The sequence below is a fragment of the Cnephaeus nilssonii genome (genome assembly GCF_951640355.1).
Source record: "Cnephaeus nilssonii genome assembly, chromosome: 21".
Classification (NCBI taxonomy): domain Eukaryota; kingdom Metazoa; phylum Chordata; class Mammalia; order Chiroptera; family Vespertilionidae; genus Cnephaeus; species Cnephaeus nilssonii.
This window is the reverse complement of record NC_137092.1, coordinates 41,447,414-41,466,626: the sequence shown is the minus strand read 5'-3', so window position 1 is coordinate 41,466,626 and position 19,213 is coordinate 41,447,414. Positions and strand designations below refer to the sequence as shown.

General features: G+C 47.1%; 1 protein-coding gene across 1 annotated transcript in view; it reads right to left on the bottom strand.

Moving 5' to 3' along the window:
* Nucleotides 1-17,670, bottom strand: part of TMCO1 (transmembrane and coiled-coil domains 1) — a 30,522-nt gene extending 12,852 nt beyond the window's left edge. The window contains exons 1-6 of the mRNA XM_079761966.1: nucleotides 17,461-17,670; nucleotides 16,994-17,071; nucleotides 11,066-11,125; nucleotides 5,066-5,112; nucleotides 3,080-3,147; nucleotides 947-1,091 (exon numbers count right to left, since the gene is read on the bottom strand). Coding sequence (XP_079618092.1) covers nucleotides 947-1,091; nucleotides 3,080-3,147; nucleotides 5,066-5,112; nucleotides 11,066-11,125; nucleotides 16,994-17,071; nucleotides 17,461-17,530 — 468 coding nt within the window. The 5' untranslated portion in view covers nucleotides 17,531-17,670. The remainder of the gene's footprint in view (nucleotides 1-946; nucleotides 1,092-3,079; nucleotides 3,148-5,065; nucleotides 5,113-11,065; nucleotides 11,126-16,993; nucleotides 17,072-17,460) is intronic.
* Nucleotides 17,671-19,213: the final 1,543 nt, after the last annotated feature.

The window sequence follows — 19,213 nt, the reverse complement described above, 5'->3', positions numbered from 1 at the left end:
AAGAGGAAGGAAGAGGGAGAGAGAGACAGAAACATCAGTGAGGAGAGAGAATCACTGATCGGTTGCCTCATGCACGTTCCCCACTGGGGATGACCCCTCAACCCGGGCATGTGCCCTGACCGTGAATCAAACCGTTACTTCCTGGTTCATAGATCGACGCTCAACCACTGAGCCACTTCGGCTGGGCACCCCTGTCACTTTTTAAAATCCCACCTCAAAAGCACTTCCCTCTTTGGCCCTTCCTGCCTGAATCCCCCGCTGACTGAGTGGTCTGTCTCCCAGGCTCCCTCGGCCTCGTTCATTCCCTCAGCCCTCGTTCATTTCCACTATGAATGTCTGGTCCTGTGGTGGCTTGATCTCAACCATGAACAACTTAGAGTGACCAAATCATTCCGCTCACTTGTGCATGCAGTGACAAAGGCGCTGGTGTACAGCAAAGAAGAAATCACAGAAGGAAGGGCAGCCCACGCCGCACTCCTGTACCTTCAGACAGTTGCCCCAAGGAAGGAGTCTGAGAGCTCTGAGGACGCGTGTGGAAACCACGTCTAGTTTTCCAGCCACTGCCCAGTCCTAAGGCTCAGTAGTCTGGACCGCACACATTTAAGGCAGCTCTGGACGGCGCACTGGAGTTCTAAAACAGAACCTGGGGGGCTGCAGAGCAACAGGGGACACCTGCAGTGTTCCAGAGCAAAAGCTAATGCAGGGACGAGAGTAAGGAAGGATGCACAGTCACGGTGCTTAACGACGGGTCACATTCTGAGAAACGCATCCTTAGGTGATGTCCTCGTCATCTAAACATCAGAGGGCACCTACACAAACCTAGATGGTGCAGCAACTACACACCCAGGCTCTGTGACATACCAGTGTCATACATGCGGTCTGTCATCACTCCCGAGTCTGATGTGGCACATGACTGTCCGTGTTGACAGTGGGTGTGGTCACTCACCTGCCGAATGGACATGGTGCAGAGGATATACAGGAAGATGAAGGAGCAGTCTGTGGTGTCGTCCCCCAGCAGATTGCGATGGGACAGTCCTTGGATGTAGGAAAGGGGCGTGAAAGGGAGCTTTGCCACCACTCTGCCATCAAATCTGAAAAGGAAAAAACAAAGATCGTTATTTTTAGAAGCCTGACGAGCCTCTTAGTTCCCGAGAAGAATCTGGAACAGAAATAGAACTTTAAGTCTTTTGATCTTTAAAAAACAAGAAAAGGTGATATTCTAAAAAGAGACCTGACGCACACAGAGATAAGGAAGGATGTAAACTGTTCCCGTCGATCTTTTTCTAAACTAGTGACTCTTATTTTTTCAGTATCAGGATCCTGGCAGAGGTTTGAAGCCCTTCCCATAGAGCAGCCTTTCAGACGTGTGTGCGCGTGCACATGTTGGCTGAGACTGTAAGGCTGTTTAGTGCATTGTGTTCATAAACCATGTTAAGGAGGGGAATCAATCGCATGAATATAAGGCAGTATTACTACTGGCAGAAATGGCCAGTTATTTCCTAGTCAGTCTATTTCATTAGAACTCATCTGTACATAAGACTAAGGAATAAAACAAATACTGAACTTCAAGCAAAACAGGACCCAAAATTGCAGTAATTACACAATAAAGCCAAGGCCAACAAGAAAAACTACACACACGCCACTAAAGCTATAAAAATACCATTTTAAAATCAGAAGTGTGAGTGATGGAAGGAGACTTGACTTGGGGTGGTGAACACACAATACAATACACAGATGATGTATTATAGAATTGTATACCTGAACCTATATAATTTTATTAACCAATGTCACCCCAATAAATTCAGTAAAAAAGTAAAAAAACAAAACAAAAAAAAACCCAGGAGTTTGAGTACTTAGCACCTCTACAGTAAGCACTGAGCCAGAATGTGGCAAGGTTAAGAATACATGAGAAAGGAGCTGTACCAATGAAGCGTACTCGTCAACACTCGTTCAGTGTTCAGTTTGTCTGTTCATTCACTGTGATATGCACCCAAGAAATGAGAGAAAGCACGGCAGTGAAAAAAACAACACTGAATTTAAGATTACATGCTAGAAATTACGAGACTTCTGGAAACGGGCAAGTTGTTGAATATTCCAAAGGTCCTTCACTACTAGTTAAGGGGAAATTCTGCATGAAAACCATCAGATACTCTCTGGCCCCTCCCCTAGGCAAAAACAGCCACTTTGTCTTCCCCCTACTGTACTCCACACACACATTTCTGTTATAACACCCATCATGTATCTGTCTGCCTTTTCTTCCCATACAATGTTGGTATCACCAAGGGCAGGGGCACACCTGGCCTGTTATAATACCTGGCACCATGCTTGGCACAAAGTGGCACTTAACAGATGGGGAGAGACGAACAGACTGGGTGGGGGGTGCATTTACAGGGAGAGGGAGAGACAGACAGACAGACATGAAGCCGGGGAGGAAGAGTAAGAGAAAGGTAAGGAAAGGTGAGGGCAATTCCTATCCTCGTGGGAGGGTCCAGTGAGCTCTGGGGGTGATAAGTGGTGCCTGTCATTTGGGCACTTGCCCAGCCCGTTAGAGCAGCTCCGCCATTACTCCAGCCCACTCGTGCTGGTCAGACACAGTAATCTGGCTATCATTAATGAGATTACAGTTAAAACTCTATTTTAAGAGTGAAAATATCTTTATATGTCTACCCTCCCTTTGAAGGCCCCACAATACCCAGTCTTTGCCTTGTACATAAAACATCCTCACTATTAAGAGCATGAAAAAGTTATCATATAATTGTATTCTATCAAAATTCAATTTCTGTGATTTCGATAACTGGGTTGGGGTTATGTATGAGGATGTCCATGTCCTTAGGGAACACACGCTAGTAAGTTATGATAAAGGAGCATGAAGCATACTCTCTAATGACTCAGAAAAATACAGAAATCATGTACATATGAGGACATACATGATATGGAGAGAGAGAAAAAGAGAAGGTGAATGGGGCAAAACGTTAACATTTGTGAATCTGGATAATGGACATATATTCTTGTAACTTTTCTGTACATTTAAAATATAAAAATACAATATTATCACAGAGCAACAGTTAGGGATACTCACATGGAATTGAACATCCCCATCAGGGCAGTAAAACAAAAGCCAATTGCAAACATGGATTTCATTCGAACCTGTAAGGAGACCGACACACTGTCATTTCACACTGCAGAGAAACCACCGCCGGAGCACACCCAAGTTACTTTCATGCCATTTTTAAAGGAGCCCCTTTGCCGAAACTGGTTTGGCTCAATGGATAGAGTGTCGGCCTTTGGACTGAAGGGTCCCAGGTTCAATTCCGGTCAAGGACATGTACCTTGGTTGCAGGCACATCCCCAGTAGGAGGTGTGCAGGAGGCAGCTGATGGATGTTTCTCTCTCATCGATGTTTCTAACTCTCTATCCCTCTCCCTTCCTCTCTGTAAAAAATCAATAAAATATATATTTTTAAAAATAATAAAAATAAAGGAGCCCCTTTGCCAGAAGCTGTCTGCCGGCTACCACCCCACCTGCAAGCCCTCTCCTGGCCGCGTGCTGGGGGCCAGGAGACAGCTCAGGGTGGGAGGGACCTGCAAAGGGACAGGCGTGGCGAGCAGCCATCCTCGGGCCTCACGCTCACTCCTCTTGCTGGAATGGAGAGCACGGAGCCTGGCGGTGCGGCACAGTGGACCTAGACGGCTGCCTGTGTCGGTGACATCCTGACCGCAGAGCTGCCTCCAGCCCAGGACACCACCTCAGACTCCTGGAGCAAGTGAAAACCCTTTATCTGCTTAAGTCTTTGTCAGTCAAGTGTTGTTACTTGAAGCTAACTTCTTTCTTAATCACTATGTCATAAAATATAAATAAACCAAAGATTACAAAGATGTAAGCTTAACAATAGTTGTGTCTGGACCTTTATTTATCTCTTTTTACAGTAGTTTCCAAATTTGCTATGGTGAATATGTAGTAATTGTGTCAAAAGAAAAGCTTTTTTTTAAATTCTCACCGGAGGATATTTTTCCATTGATTTTTAGAGAGTGGAAGAGAAAGGGAAAGACTTAGAGAAACATCGAGGTGAGAGAAACACATTGATTGGTTGCCTCCTGCACAAGCCCCGACCAGGGCCCGGGACGGGGAGGAGCCTGCCAACTGAGGTATGTGCCCTTGACCGGAATCGAACCCGGGACCCTTCAGTCCTCAGGCTGATGCTCTATCCACTGAGCCAAACCAGCTAGGGCAGTGGTCGGCAAACCGCGGCTCGCAAGCCACATGCGGCTCTTTGGCCTCTTGAGTGTGGCTCTTCCACAAAATACCATGTGTGGGCGCGCACATATAGTGCGATTGAAACTTCATGGCCCATGCGCAGAAGTTGGTTTTCGGCCTGGGCGAGTCTATTTTGAAGAAGTGGCGTTAGAACACTCAAGGGGCCAAAGAGCTGCATGTGGCTCGAGAGCCGAGGTTTGCCGACCACTGAGCTAGGGCAAGAAAAGCCATTTTTAAAAAATGCACCTCTAAATTAGAATCTTTCTTAATAAGAATTTCAAGATAAAGATATATAGCAAAGGGCTCTCAGCAAAAGATAACTGTTGGAAAGTTAGAATGTCCTATGTTAAATATACAGAAATGAAGTGAAAATTTGGGCACACCATGTCATAGCCTGCCGACGCCTCAGACAGACATGCTTGGACAGACTGTGTGTGCTCTTTATAAACGAGCAAACGGACAATGAAATCACTATCCTCACACGTTATGGTGAGTCTGCCACTCAGAACAGAGGCTCTCGCAGAAAAGAGGCAACAGTGAAGGCCCCTGTAACACTCCAACCCCTGTGCTGGGACGACCATTCACCAGAAAACCAAAGGTGCAGCATTAACGTAAGAAGACAAAGATAAGGGGAGCCATCACCGGAGTGAGGTCCCAGCCCACAGTCACTGCTCTCGGGTGGCCCAGGAACCCCCGCGATTATCTGCAGCCTGCAGCCTGTGCAGTTCTGAAAGGTGAGTGTGGTGTACCTAACGCAAATGTTTTGCTAAAACACATTATGTTTACAGGAAGTAACATTTGGGACCCTCACCATGGACAGGTCTCTGTTGTTGTTCTTCAGCTTCTCTTCTTGCCTCTCTGAAAAGAAGTGACGAGACAGTTAATACACAGAGTGCTAAGCACATGGTCCGGGTTAAATCCTCACTGACTGGAGACACAAACACACCTGTTTCACTGGCGCTCGTTTCAATAAGACGAGCCGAACACCTCGCACATGATGTACTTTGTACTAACAGAAAACGCACATGCAGCAGAGCACCAGAATATTTCAATGAAAGAAAGAAAACTCTTTCAAGTTTAACTTTATTTTAATGTTTTGTGTTTTTTTTAAAGAGAGAGGAAGGGAGAGTGATAAGAGACAGAAACATGGATGGTGAGGGAGAATCACTGATCGGCTGCCTCCTGCACCCCTCCCTCTGGGGATCAAGCCTGCAACCTGGGCCTGTGCCCTGATCTGGAATTGAACCGAGATCTCTTGGTTCCTGGGTCAATGCTCAACTGCTGAGCCATACCAGCCGGGTCCAAGTTTAACTTTTTAAAACTGCCTCTGGTACTGTTTTAACGCTGTACATGAAGAACCACTCTTGTATTACGTCAATAGGAACCAATGAAAAAAAGGCAGGTATCCCACGACAGTCCTGCATTCTGAGCTGTCTCGAATGGAAGACCAATTAATAATATCCCTGAAATGTCATGGAGATTTGCCATGGAGAACAAGCAAAATTTAAATTATCTGCCTGATGCAGCCTTCTTTTGTGGAAAATAGCACAAAGGCGTAGAACGAATACATAAATTAAATCTCAGCAATGTCCCACCATAATGCCAAGTCTCTAGGAAAGGAGACCCCCCACACTCAGTCAAGGGTCAGAATGCCTGCCCTTCTGTCCCCAGCCATGGGCTCTGCTGAAGGTCAGCATGGGAATGTTCCCAGTACTCCCCTCCCACCACTGTTGACCTGAGGCAACCAGTCCATGACTTCCGGCATGAAAATATGAGCTAAGCTTGGCCGGCATGGCTCAGTGATTGAGCGCTGACCTATGAACGAGGAGGTCATGGTTCGATTTCAGTCCAGGTTTTGAGCTCAATCCCCAGTGTGGGGTGTGCAGGAGGTAGCCGATCCATGATTCTCTCTCATCATTGATGTTCCTATCTCTCTCTCTTTTTCCCTTTCTTTCTGAAATAAATAAAAAAATATATTTTTAAAAAACGATGAGCTGAGCCCATTGGATTATTTCTCTCAACCAGCTGGTGTGGATCAGTTGGTTGAGCGTCGTTGCATTCACCAAGAGGTTGCCAATTCGAATCCCTGTCAGGGCACATGCCCGGGTTGAGGGCTCGACCCATGGTGGCGGGCATGCTGGAGACAGCCGATCAATGTCAATGTTTTTATCTCTTTCTCCCTTTCTCTCTCTCTCTAAAAATTAATTTTTAAAAACATATATCTAAAAGAACTTAAATCAGCCCTAACCGGTTTGGCTTAGTGGATAGAGCATCAGCCTGCGGACTCAAGGGTCCCAGTTTCGATTCCGGTCAAGGGCATGTACCTTGGTTGCGGGCACATCCCCAGTGGGGAGTGTGCAGGATGCAGCTGATCGATGTTTCTCTCTCATCGATGTTTCTAACTCTTTATCCCTCTCCCTTCCTCTCTATAAAAAATCAATAAAATATATTTATAAATAAATAAATAAATAAATAAGAACTAAAATCAGGAAATTATGTCAATTAACTGTGGGAGCAGAAATAGAAAAATTACAATATAGTGCTGGCTCTCAAACTTCAGTTTACCTATGAATTGTCTGAGAAGCTTGTTAAGAAAGCAGATTCCCACCCTGGCCAGTTTGGCTCAGTGTATAGAGCCTTGGCCTGCGAACTGAAAGGTCCCAGGTTCGATTCCAGTCAGGGGCACATGCCCAGGTTGTGGGCTCGATCCCCAGTGAGGGACTTACAGGAGGCAGCCGATCCACCATGATTCTCTCTCATCATGGATGTTTCTCTCTCTCTCTCTCTCTCTCTCTCTCTCTCTCTCCCTCTTCCTTCCTCTCTGAAATCAATAAAATATATTTAAAAAAGAAAGCAGATTCCTGGGCCGCATGTCAAGATGGTGATTCAGTAAAGCCTGGGACTCAACTCAGCCCCTACGTTTTAACAAGTGTCTGGGCCGTACTGACGTGGTGGCCACGGAGCTGTGTGAGGAGTGCTGGTGCAGAAAGACCCCAGGACACCAGAGGCAGGTGAAGGCAACAAGCGCCTGCTAGACGAGCACCACCGAGGCCGCGGGGCAGCTGGACAGCAGGAGAGGGAGAAGCGAGTGTTGGCGGCGGAGCCCTGACAACGAGGAGCCCCCTGGCGGCCTCACCTCCAGGCTCGCTCGGCCTGACACAGTCCTGCCTTCCTGGGACCAGTCAGTTCAGCCTTTCCGGAGGCTGGATCACATACGCCCCTAAAATGCATCCCTCGTTACTTCAGGTAACACGGCTGCAGCCCCAGAGTGAAATCAAAGCCATGTCCAAGAGTAAACCAGTTCCTCTTCTACGAGAGGGAGGTGGAAAATAGCCACAGCCCTGCAGGGGAAGTAAGAACAGGGCCACACAATCCTCCATGGCTGTGCAGGTGCCTCGGTTCCAAATTACTGGCTCTACCCGCGCTCCATCAAAGAGCCTCCCGGGTAACGTCCACGGCGTCTCTCCCCTGGGCGCGGGCACTGCCCACCAGCCCCCCTACTGAGAACCGCTCCTTTCAGGGCAGAATCACCCTGCACAGCCCAGCCAGCACTATGCCTATTTTTGTAACTGACTCAAATGGGGACTCTGAGCAGAGAGGAAGGCGCAGAGCAGCACGGTGGACGCAGTCAGCACAGAAATGCGGGATCCACACCCCTCTGCCGTGCTCACCAGCAGCCGGGCCAGCGTCCATCAGTTCAGTGTCCACAGGTAACAATCAATGAGAAGCACTGCTCTTCTTAACATTGAAAACTAACATGTCCAAACAGCCACCATTGCTTGTAAAAGAGCACCATGGGGTGCTCTGGACAACACTCTCACGAATACCCCGAGTAGGACTCCCAAGGACAGGAGAAGCTTTACCAAGTCCAAAAGAAGGCAGCTTAGGTTACAGATTTCCGAGCGTCGGGCTGAATCTAAGAGTAAAACTTACAAACTAGAAAACGGATAGGTTGTTTTCCTTGTAAGCAGTGCTTAATAAATATTATGTCTTTAACTCCTGAGGAGACTCTGATACTCAACTCTTCATAAATATTATTTCTCTTCACTCTTAATGATATTCTTTGGTGAGCAAACATTCAAGGCCGCATTCCATGTTAAGATAATGTTGAGTTTAGATCCTGTGTCATCGATCGAAGGCAAAGCTACTTGAACTGTCCATGTTCAAGGTGTCAGTTGCTCACCTTGCCTGCTCTCCCTAATCTACCCAATCTGGCTCCTGCCTTTACCGTGCTGTGCCGCAGAAATCACTCTTGCTAAGTCTCAATAGCCTCCATTCTGCCCCGCAGGCACTTAACACCCACCTTCAGCCGCTCCTGTCCCTGAAACTCTCCCCTCAACCTCCCCTTCCAAACTGCTCGGGCTGTGCCTTTGCAGAGCTCCACTCCCGCAGCCCTCAGACACTGTTTCCTGAGGCCTCTCCGCCCGCAGCCTGGCTTTTCTTACTCTAGACAGTGTCCCTGTGATCTCATTTACCTGGTGGACTCGATTACCACTTATCAGCCTATGATTCTAAAATCTCCTTGTAGCCTTTACCTCCCTGCCAGCTCCACAACCATCCACCCATCCACTGTGTACCCACTGTCACACGGCACGGCAAGCCCTACATGATCAAACCTGAAATCTCCTTCTCTCTCTCTGTTTTAAAATTTTGTATTGATTTCAGAGAGGAAGGGAGAGAAACAGAGAGATTAGAAACATCAATGATGAGAGAATCATTGATCGCTGCCTCCTGCAGGCCCCCCACTGGGGATCAAGCCCGCAACGTGGGCATGTGCCCTGACTAGGCATCGAACCATGACCTCCTGGTTCGTAGGTTGACACTCAACCACTGAGCCACACTGGCCAGGCTGAAATCTTCTCTTCCCCACCCCAATCTGCTCCTCGTCCAATACTTCTTCCTCCAAACTGGAGATCTGGGCTCCTCTGCCCTCTCTCTGTACTTCTCTGATATCCGCTGAATCTAACATCCACTCCAATCCCACGGCCCAAATGCAGGTTCTTGCCACTTTTATGCCTGGGGTACTTAAAAGCCTTATGACTTTCCTACTTCCAGAACAATCCCCTCTCCAGTTTATACTCCATGCTGCTGCCAGAGTTGACTTCCTTAGAATCTGATGTCAAGCCTGTTTACATCCCTTAATGGTTACAGGAAGCCCTCTGGAGTTCAACGCCTTGCCCTCCTGACCTAGAGGCTACTTTCTCCAGCTCCTCTGCCTGTCCTTCCCACAGCTTCTTTTATCTGTTATAGTAACCCCCTCCAGTTCCACGTGTGCTTGTGGATCCCTCTGTGCCTAGGGCACGGGGCTTATTAGTGCGGAGTCTGCAGTGATGAAGGACCAGGCTGTAGCCCTGCTCTGCACCGACTTCACCCTCATACCACTCAGCACTTCAACCACAGTCTCCCGTCTATGAAAATGAGGTAACCCTTCACAACCATGCGCGTTGTTAAGAGAATTTAAAAGTACGTAAAGTGCCCGGCTGGAGTGGCTCAGTGGTTGAGCATTGACCCAGGAACCAACAGGTTACAGTTTGATTCCCGGTCAGGGCACATGCCCAGGTTTTGGGCTCGATCCCCAGTGGGGAGCATGCAGGAGGCAGCCGATCGATGGTTCTCTCTCATCATTGATGTTTCTATCTCTCCCTTCCTCTCTCTGACATCAATAAAAATATATATTAAAACAAAAGTATGTAAAGGGCTCACCTCAGTGTTGCAGAGAGTGACTGCTCAATAATACTGACCAGCACTTCTGTTTCTATTTTGATTTCACTAACTCACACCAAAGCTTCAAGATTCAGCTAAAGCATCAGCTCTTCACGAACACCTGACCCTGTAGGTTGGTTTGGAGAGACTTTCTCTTTGCTCTCAGGACACTCAGAATGTGTCTCCACAAACACACAGTGCTGCCCGGGTCTGTTCGCCGTCTGCACAGACCTCCTAAAGGACAGAGCCGCCTCTGCCTTGTTTCTCCAGTGCCTACCAGCGAGACCGACGCGCACAGAGCGTCTTGCCACGGACCCAGATGAGCGGGCCACGTAGAAACCCTGCCCCGGCACTGAGCTGAGAAGCTGCCTTGGTCCCAGAGGGGACCAGGCAGAGGCCCACCTGGCAGGACTCCCTGCTGGGATGTAAGAGCAGTGCCCTGGGTACAGAAACATCGCTTCTGAACCAAACACATGCTTTTCCCGTATTTCGGAGTTAGGAAGCATCATAAGTACAAAGCACATCTAGTCACTTACAGATGGTCTCTTTGGAACAGAATTACATTCGGTAATTACATTCTACAACACACCGAAAAACCGAAGTCACGTCATTATCTTTCAGACGATATAAAAATTCCTCAGCAGAAAATTTCCGGTCCTTGGTGGGTTTCCATCACCAGTCAATTCTCAGTAAGGAAGCCACGGCAATAACATAAGTAGCTCAGACTTACTAGCTCAGACTTACCTGGAAATAATCATTTCAGGCATTAAAAATAATGTGCTTTTGCAAACTACAAGAAGAACCCTCAGCAAGTTCAGAAGCCACAACTGTCAACATCATTTACTAAAACTGAAATTTTGAAGCGAAGACCCAAAAGGAGCAACTGCCTGAACATGTCCCACAGAACGGTTGAGAGAATCGAGGAAGAGAACATAGCAAGTGCTCGGTGAACCATACAGTCACACACACACACACACACACACACACACACCACACACACACACACACACACGTTACCACGGTCAGCATCTTTATATAGCATCATCACCTGAGAATTTACTTCTTCCAAGAAAACCTAAATTTTGTGTAGACCAATAACTCATCTTACCTATTTTCTTTTTCTGTTGTCGGCCAGCTGACTCTGTTATTGTTTCCTTCTTCTTTTCCACTGTAAACAACACAGTAACACAGCACAAATTAATTGCTCATTGTACTAAAGAAACAAAAGCTCCTTTCCACAGCTGAACCAATGGAAGAATCTTACAAGAAAGTTACACGCTGACTTTGATTATGATCATGATTAAGTCAACTGGTCTGCTCTCACACCTGCTGACAGTAAAAGGTGGACACAACATTCTAAGACTAAAACAGCAATATGGTAGCATCTTTAATCAAATACCCACGAAGGATTGTAGAACACAGTCATAATCTAAACAATGAGTTTTCAGACCATCAGTGGAGGGTGACTGCCTCAGGGACAAGAGTCCAAGCACATTTTGAGTTCTGCTCTCATGTAACTATGGCTAATTGTAGTTACATTCTCATGTTCACTACAGAAGATAGGACCCACTCATTCAGCTATTGGCTGCCTACCTAACAGGCACTGTTCTAGGTAGATAAAAAGATAAATCCAGTGAGGGGAGATAATGAAGTAACAATTATAGTCTAGAAAATAGGCAAGACAGACACATGCACTGGGTAGGAAGAATACGAGGGCCAAAAAAGCTAAGACCAACTTTAAAATTTTTTTTTTAATTTTTTAAAATTGATTTTAAAGGGAGAGGAAAGGAGAGGGAGAGAAACATCAACGTGAGAGAGAAGCATTGACAGGTTGCCTCCTGTATGTGCCCTGACCGGGGCTCAAACCCGCCACCTCGTATGTGGCCTGAATTGGGAATAGAATCCGCAACCCTTCAGTGCACAGGATGATGCTCCAACTGAGCCATACCAGCCAGGGCAGACCAACTTTTTTTTTATGTATTTCAATTAATAAGATAGAGTAGCCATGTGTATTTAAAGAGGAATAGTGAAATATATTTATGTTTTATAGTAACTATCTTTAATCCCCATTGAATAGATTAAGAATAAACATGTCAAAAATGACCTTCACTTGGTTTATTTATATGATCTGTTCCATATATTATCTCAGTGTACTTCCTTCAATAGGAAACAATACAGTGCATGTATTATTTCTAAAAGTTGCATTAAAGAGCTGGCAGGTAGGATACTTTCCCTCATTACATTAAGTATGCTGCTGAGTTCTAAAAGCAAAGTTGGTATTCCTGCTTTATGAAGGTATAAATTTCCATTGGACTGCAATACTGCAAATTAAATGGTGAAGTGCTGACTAAAATAAAGTGTGTGAGAGAGAGTGTGTGTGTGTGTGCGCGCGCGCGTACACACACATGCACGTGCACATATTGGGCATCAGTGATTGAGCATCCACCTAACAACCAGAAGGTCACCGTTCAATTCCTGATCAGGGAACATGCCCAGGTTGCGGGTTCAATTCCCAGTGGGGGGCACGCAGGAGGCAGCCAATTCATGATTCTCTCTCATCATTGATATTTCTCTCTCCCTCTCCTTTTTTCTCTGTGAAATCAATAAAAACATATTTTTTAAACAAGATAAAACACTATGGTGGAGAAAGAGAGATTTAGAATAAACCTACTTAGGAATAGATCATAAGAAGAAATTAAATCAAATTTTATAAGATGCCACAGAAATAACATTTTTTAAAAAACAGACAGAAATTGAATGGTTTACTCTGTATCATTATTATTAAGAAACAAAAATATTTCTTTCCCACCCAGGACTAACTACGTGGCATTTAACTATAATGGTGAAAAAGCAAGGGGGCAAGAGACAGAAGGCCAGAGAACAGAAAGTAAGGTACTCCCTGAGCACTAGGCCGTCTTCCAGCAGACTGGACTGAGACAGATAAATCTTCTCTAGGGATCCGATCATCTTTTAGCCTCCTGTTTTCCTAACCCTTTTGTGTTGATATTTATTCACCAGAGACTCGCCCCATAACAAGCAGCGGAGATGCTGGAGTTGAGAGATAAAATGTGCACCCTGAAATGCATTTTGCCCATGACCTGGCATTGCTGCACTCTGAGTTCCAGATTCTCTCAGCTATAAATTACTTAAAAAAACTCCAGCCTGTTCTTCTGCAAACAACGGAAGCACTTCACACTTCATAGTAATTTGTACTCAGTAAATGCTCCCATATAATTCTGTTACAGCAGTGAATTACACATACTTTAATCTTTTTCTTACTGACATATTCTTTCATTGGTCTCTACTGGGAAAGGAGACTTTCTGATCTTTAGAGAGCACTTGACTTTACTGAAATTCACAGATCACCTGAATCAACCCACTGGGTGCCTTTAAAAAAGCATCTTTTGTCAAAGGCCAGCCACAGCAGGGCAGCTTTTTGGAAAATATCAGTAGTATTCCCCAAATAATGTCAAGGATCAGATCAGCACAAGAATCTAATCCGAAGTCAAATCTATTTATGTTTTTTGTATTTCTCAAAGGCCCTACAAACTTTTCTTGCCTAGATCCACACCACCTTCTGAATAGAGGATGTCAGAAGAGATCATGTATTTGCAACTAGGACAGTGGTCAGCAAACTCATTAGTCAACAGAGCCAAATATCCACAGTACAACAATTACAATTTCTTTTGAGAGCCAAATTTTTTAAACTTAAACTTCTTCTAATGCCACTTATTCAAAATAGACTCACCCAGGCCGTGGTATTTTGTGGAAGAGCCACACTCAAGGGGCCAAAGAGCCACATGTGTCTCTCGAGCTGCAGTTTGCCAACCACGGAACTAGGACATTCGTTCAAAGAGGAACTTACCTTATTTCTTCCTGTGAAACATCTCCCGTGCTCAATATAATAGTTGTCCATTTGATTATAACTATCTAGAAGACAGGCTCTATGCCCATTTATTTTGTACTAGAGGCCCGATGCATGAAATTCGTGCAAGAGTAGGCCTTCACAGCTGCGGCGGCTGCCTTGATCCCGCAGCTGCAGCCCCAGCTCCATCTGGAAGGTCGTCCGGAAGGACGTCAGAGGGTCGTTCTGTCGATTTGCATATTACACTTTTATTATAGACTAAAGGCCCAGTGCACAAAATTCGTGCACTCAGTGGGAAGGTCCCTCAGCCTGGCCTGCGCCCTCTTGCAGTCTGGGAGCCCTCGGGGGATATCCAACTGATGGCTTGTATATAGTTGTCCCTAGCTCTGCCGTAGAGGCAGGAGAGGCTCCCGCCACCACCTTTGGGCTCGCCAGCCATGAGCCTGGCTTCTGGTTGACTGGCGCTCCCCCTGTGGGAGCGCACTGACCACCAGGGGGCAGCTGCTGCACTGAGCGTCTGCCCCTTGGTGGTCTGTGCACATCATAGCGACAGGCCATTCTGCCATTCGGTTGATTTGCATGTTAGCCTTTTGTTATATAGGATTGCACTCATCATGATTAACTCTACACACAGCATGCTATCAAATGTCAACTGATCAGACAGGCAAGTAATACACACTTACTGAGTTTCCATAGATCCCCCAAACTAGAGGACCTGAGACTATGAGAAATGCAGGGGTCATTCCAATCATCAGCCTACCTCATACTTACCTTCACAGCAGCATAGTAAAGGATTATATTAAAAAGTGCAACTATGGGAGCTTTGCCTGACAACTACTTTACTTTGAATTTGGGTGTAGAGTGAAGGCAACTGATTTCTATAGTTCAGATAATTAGAAACGAAGCAATCAGAGTGGAACTAAAGACGCTCATAAGCTATTCATGTGAATAATTAAGGTAGAGAATATTACCCAAACAAATGTGAAACTAAATGGAATTTGTTTCCTAAGGCTTCTCACTGACACAGGAATGAAAGGTGTACACAGACACCATCGCATGGTGGCCGACTCGTGTATGATCACAGCAGAACAGGTTCTCACAAAGAAAGCAGGTCAGTGTGGGTGGAACAGGTGAGTGGCAGGGAAAGTGTATCAGAGCGGTAACAGGGGAAGGTTATGGCCACTAGAAAGATTTTGTTAATCCTCGACCAAGGATATTTTTCCATTGATTTTTAGGGAGAGTGGAAGAGAGAGGGAAAGACAGAGAGAAACATAAATGTGAGAGAAACACATCCATTGGTTACCTCCTGCATGAGCCCCAATCAGGGCCCAGGCCGGGGAGGAGCCTGCAATGAAGGTATGTGCCCTTGACTGGAATCGAACCCGGGACCCTTTGGTCTGCAAGCTGAAGCTCTATCTACTGAGCCAAACTGGCTAAGGCCACTAGAAGGATTTTGGCTTCTCTGATTGAAAACGGAACACTATCATAGGGTTATGAGCAGAGGGACATCATCTGATAGGCTTTTGAAAGGATTATTCTGGCTGTTATCTTGAGAACAGACTACAAGGGGACAGAAACACTTGTTGGAGGCTATTGCAATTATCATGCAAAAGATGACGGTGCCTTGGACCATGGAGGACCAGTGGAGGTGATGAAAAGTAGTCGGATTCTGGATATATCTGAAGGCAGCCCAACAGTACTAGACGTAGACTGTGAGCAAAGAGTCAAGGACAGCCGAAACCGGTTTGGCTCAGTGGATAGAGCGTCAGCCTGCAGACTCAAGGGCCCCAGGTTCGATTCCGGTCAAGGGCATGTACCTTGGTTGCGGGCACATCCCCAGTAGGGGGTGTGCAAGAGGCAGCTGATCGATGTTTCTCTCTCATCGATGTTTCTAACTCTCTATCCCTCTCTTTTCCTCTCTGTAAAAAATCAATAAAATATATATTAAAAAAAAAAAAAGAGTCAAGGACACCACACAGGGATGATGGCCTGAACAAGTGGAAGGACAGAACTGCCACTCAGCACAGGCATGAAAGTTACCGATGCAGCAGGCTTGGAAGCGAGGAACAAGAGTTCGGTTGGATGTGCTGGGTTTGAGATGTGTATTAGACATCGCAGTGAATCGACAGTTAAGAATATGAATCTTGTATTAGAGAGAGAGAGTAGGAGCATAAATTTGGAGGTCATGGCAAACAGAGCACACATATGAGTTCACCACTGGCAATCAACCCCAACAACAGGAGGTCAAGAAGAGGAACCAACAAGAAAACTGCAAAAGAATGACCAGCCAGAGGAAAGCAAGACCAAGGAGTGTGGTGTCCAGGACCAAATGAAGAAAGTGCTCCAGGGCCTCGGGCCTGCACTACTGGAGCATGCAGGTACCTTCCCCAACCAGGGAAATCCTGAGAGAGGCTCACACCTGTGCAGGTAAAGATAATGAACCTGGGTTTAGATATGTTGGGGTGCACTGTCAATAATAAATAAGGGAAGGAACAGTAAGCTGTAATTTAAAAAGCTGAGTATGTCCAATTCTTTATTTGTTCTGTGACCTTATTAAAGCCTCAATCTCCTTTCCTATAAAGGAGGATAATATTCATACAACCGACCACAAATGGTTGTTATGTGGATCAAATGAGACACTGTAAGAAAGAAAACATAAAGCTCTTATAAGACACAAAGCCCCGCGGAAATTCCTTCTTTATTTCAAAGACAATAAACTCTACTTGTTCTTAACCTTTTCGTCAAACACACCTTCAACCAAATGAAACGTGACTTCTCCAACAGGACACCACTTACCTTGATACCAATCATAGTGACTGTTGTTCACCAAACACATCTTAGTCCTTAAAATACCCCTCCTTTTGCATCTATGCTATTTCTTTTATCTGGAAATCCTTCCCCCTTCTCATTCTCCACCCAAATTCTAACCACCCATGAAGGACTGCAAGGTCTCCTGTGTCACAAAGGTTTCCCTGCACATAACACATACCTCTCACGTCACTGACATTTTGCACAAAAGCCATATTCCTAATTAGACTTCAAGTTGGAATCGTCTCTGCGTCCCTACAAGGTTTTTGTATGGGCTTGTGCTACTCAACTATTCACTATCAACATGCGCTTCAATGAGATTGACCCGTTGAAACTACTTCTGAAGGGAGCTGCCATACTCACATTTTTTACTCTGTTTTTCCACTTCCGCCTTCAGCCTCTTGTACTTGTCTGTCCTGTAAACCAGAACCCAGGTGATACCTGCAACATGAAGCGCAACGTGCTCATGGAGAAATGTTTGCAATGGTTCCAACCGCTGCCATTAGTGGCCACGGTTGGATAAGGAAGGATTTCAACTCTTTTGCTTTATAGGCGCCAGTAGTTAAAACGACGGACTCTTAACCAAAAGCACCTGTAACGTGATGACAAGGTGTCTCCGCAGACACTCAAGTGACCAAAGAAACCCGGACACCGCGTGCACACGATCCCTCCCGCCCGAGTCGTGCACGAGTCGCCGAGGTTCGCCGGGGTAGAGTACATGAGCCCCCGAGCAAGCAGGGCTGACCAACTGCCCGGTGTGGCGCCGGAGACCCCAGGCCTGGGACCCTCCCTCGGGGACAGCTCAGACGTCAGGGAAGCAGCGCCCTCACCCTCGGCGAGAAGAGCCGTGCACACGGAGATGAACACGATGAGCAGCGTGTCCGCGAACATGGTACTCATCCTGCACTTCCGGCTCTGCACTCCCACCCGCCGGGGGGAAGCGCTCGACAGCCACGGAAAATGAGCTAAAAAGGACTTTCCTAGACTTCAGGACCACCAAGCAGCACCGCGCTTCTGACAGATAGGGAGCCACACTTCCGCTTCCGGGGCACAGCGCCGGAAGGGCTCCTTCCGGAGAGCGGGGCGTGGCCCTCGCGGAAGCGCAGCCGCGCTCAGGAGAGCCTCGCGAGAATTGGAAGTTGGGCGGCTGAGGCTGGCGGTGGCTTGAGACCTGGCCCTCGCCGTGGAATCCGGGGCCGGGGGCCACGTGGCCGCACTCGGCGGCCCTCCGTCCCGGTCCGCACCGCCTCGGCCCAGCTCCAAGGCCTATGTTTGCGGCAACGTGAGAGACTGAGTTCCTCGCGTGCGACGCGCACCGCACGCTGCCGGGGCCGCGGAAGAGGGGCGCCGCTGGCCTCCGGGAACGTCGCCCTCGCGGAGGGCCTGCGCGGTGGGACTGAGGTTCGTAGACGTGTGCGCAGCGGCGACCCGGGGCGGGGCAGCGCTCGGCAGCAGACGAAGCAGGGACTCGGAGGAGGAGCGCTTCTGGGTGGGCAGGAGAGTGCGCGGAGCGGTGAGGGGGGTGTCAGGAACCCAGTGTCGGCAGGGGTCACGGTAAGTGCTCCCGCGCGCCGGGCGGAAGGCAGCGGCGGGAGGCACCGGAGGAGTGGGGGAGCACTGCCGTCTGAAAGGAGCAGCCGATACATCCAGCCAGTTCCCCTGCGAGAACGAGCACCCGTTTCCAACATCTCCCCATTTTCCAGAAGGTCCAGAAGCCATGATGTCATGTGAAAGCTCAATTATGAGTGCTGGTAGCTCATTAGAATAATAATAATAATAAAGACCTGCTGTGTGGGGTAAAGAAAATGTCTCAGCAGCCTGTTTTCAGCCTGATTGTGTGTGTGCACGCGCCTGCGCTATCATTGGCTCTTGTAAACTCCAGTGCGCTTTCTAGTGCTCGGGCCCCACCGCTTTGGCCTGATTATAGGTGCGTTTCTGTGTTCTCTTTACACTTAGAGGCAGAGACCCTGCTCCTTCGCAGACAATGAGTTCCTACCTGGGGCCGGACGGGGGTGGGCACTGTAGGGCCAGAGAGGGTGGCACGGGTACTATTACGTTTCGCATTGTAAGAAGGGGTAATAGAGGTAGGTATTCATAAAATGTAGGAGCACTCATGAGGGCAAGATCGCTTCCTGGAGGAGTTGGGGAAGCTTTTCATTTGAGCTACACCTTGAGGCAGGATAGGTTTTTCGTCAGCCTTGCCTGGCCCATGGTAAATGTGGAGGTGCAATGAGAACGTGACCTTGAAGTAACACCTGGTTCTATTCTGGCTGTGTCATTTGACAGTCGTCCTGAGCATATGGTTAAATCCTTGAGCCTCAGTTTCCTTATCTGTGAAATGTTGATAATAACACCAGCTTCGTCTACTGTTACAGAGATAGCATGAGGAAGAGTAAGTTATAAAGCTGTTCCTGGCACGCACAGTTCATCAAATCCAGCATGCTGTTGACTGGAAGATGGGCCGTCATTGTATATCCTGCTGGGAAAGAAAATAAACAACGAATGAAGCCATGGCACCCCATTGGTTGGAAGATGCATTTTATTCTCAGGTGTTAAAATATGAGGGGAAAGTAGCAGTCAATG